General features: G+C 39.5%; 1 protein-coding gene across 1 annotated transcript in view; it reads left to right on the forward strand.

The window, feature by feature from the left end:
• YWHAE (tyrosine 3-monooxygenase/tryptophan 5-monooxygenase activation protein epsilon) overlaps positions 1 to 1,290 on the forward strand; it is a 71,131-nt gene that overhangs the window by 60,135 nt on the left and 9,706 nt on the right. The window contains exon 4 of the mRNA XM_003799102.3: positions 487 to 693. Coding sequence (XP_003799150.1) covers positions 487 to 693 — 207 coding nt within the window. The remainder of the gene's footprint in view (positions 1 to 486; positions 694 to 1,290) is intronic.

Consider the following 1,290-nt stretch of genomic DNA (forward strand, 5'->3'; position numbering starts at 1 on the left):
CAAGCCAGCAAACCAACAATGACAACTGCAACAACAATAACAACAACAACAACAAAATAGCTGGGCATTGTGGCAGCTGCCTATAGTCCCAGCTAAGCGGGAGGCTGAGGCAAGAGAATTGCCTAAGCCCAGGAGTTGGAGGTTGCTGTGAGCTGTAACACCACGGCACTCTATCGAGGGCGACAAAGTGAGACTCTGTCTCTAAAAAAATAAAAAAGAAATTACTTCTCCTGTTTAATTAATGTCTATCAATTTCTGTTGATATTTTTGAGGCCTCTTTTGGTTTCTGGGATTTTGTTCATATTCAGCAATATGAAATGTCTAAGGAAAAAAGTAGACAAGGCAATCACTCCTGAGTTTTAAAAATGTTGATGTATATCTATTGTTACATATATTTATTGTCACATATTTTACATAGTGTAGAGAATTTTTTTAACTATTTTCCTTGTATTTTAAAGTTTTTATTTTTGGCTTGGTTTGTTTTAGGAAAGGGGACTACCACAGGTATCTGGCAGAATTTGCCACAGGCAATGACAGGAAGGAGGCTGCGGAGAACAGCCTAGTGGCTTATAAAGCTGCTAGTGATATTGCAATGACAGAACTTCCACCAACGCATCCTATTCGCTTAGGTCTTGCTCTCAACTTTTCCGTATTCTACTATGAAATTCTTAATTCCCCTGACCGTGCCTGCAGGTAAGTCATTGTGAAAGTGAAATAGTTTACAGATGAAGATTCCTACTTTCTTTTCTGTCTTATTTCTTGGGGCTGCCTTTGTAGGCTTTACCATGCAGTAATTCTTTTGGCTTTTAGTAAAACTGCTTTGGATAATATGATGTACCTCAGCCTACCATCATAGCAGTTAAGATAATTATGTTGATGGGGGAAATCTATATTGTTGGCAAAATAATCTAACATTTGTTTTTGTTTTTTTGTTTGTTTATTCTGAGACAGAATCTTACTCTGTTGCCCTGGGTAGAGTGCTATGGCACTCTAGCTCACAGTAACCTCAAATTTTGGGCTCATCGGTGGCTGGGATTATAGGTGCTCACCAAAACACCGGTTAATTTTTCTGGTTTCAGTAGAGACAGGTCTTTAACTCCTAGAGCTCAAGCATTCCACCTGCCTCAGCCTCCCATAGTGCTAGGATTATAGACCTGAGCCACCGAGCCTGGCCTAGATGCTTATATTCTGAGTTAATTTTCATCAGTTATGTTTACCTTTTTTTTTTTTTTTTGGAGACAGAGCCTCAAGCTATCACCCTGGGTAGAGTGCATGATCACAGCTCACAGC

This window comes from Otolemur garnettii, unplaced genomic scaffold (genome assembly GCF_000181295.1).
Source record: "Otolemur garnettii isolate 467f Iridium unplaced genomic scaffold, OtoGar3 scaffold00145, whole genome shotgun sequence".
Taxonomy (NCBI): Eukaryota; Metazoa; Chordata; class Mammalia; order Primates; family Galagidae; genus Otolemur; species Otolemur garnettii.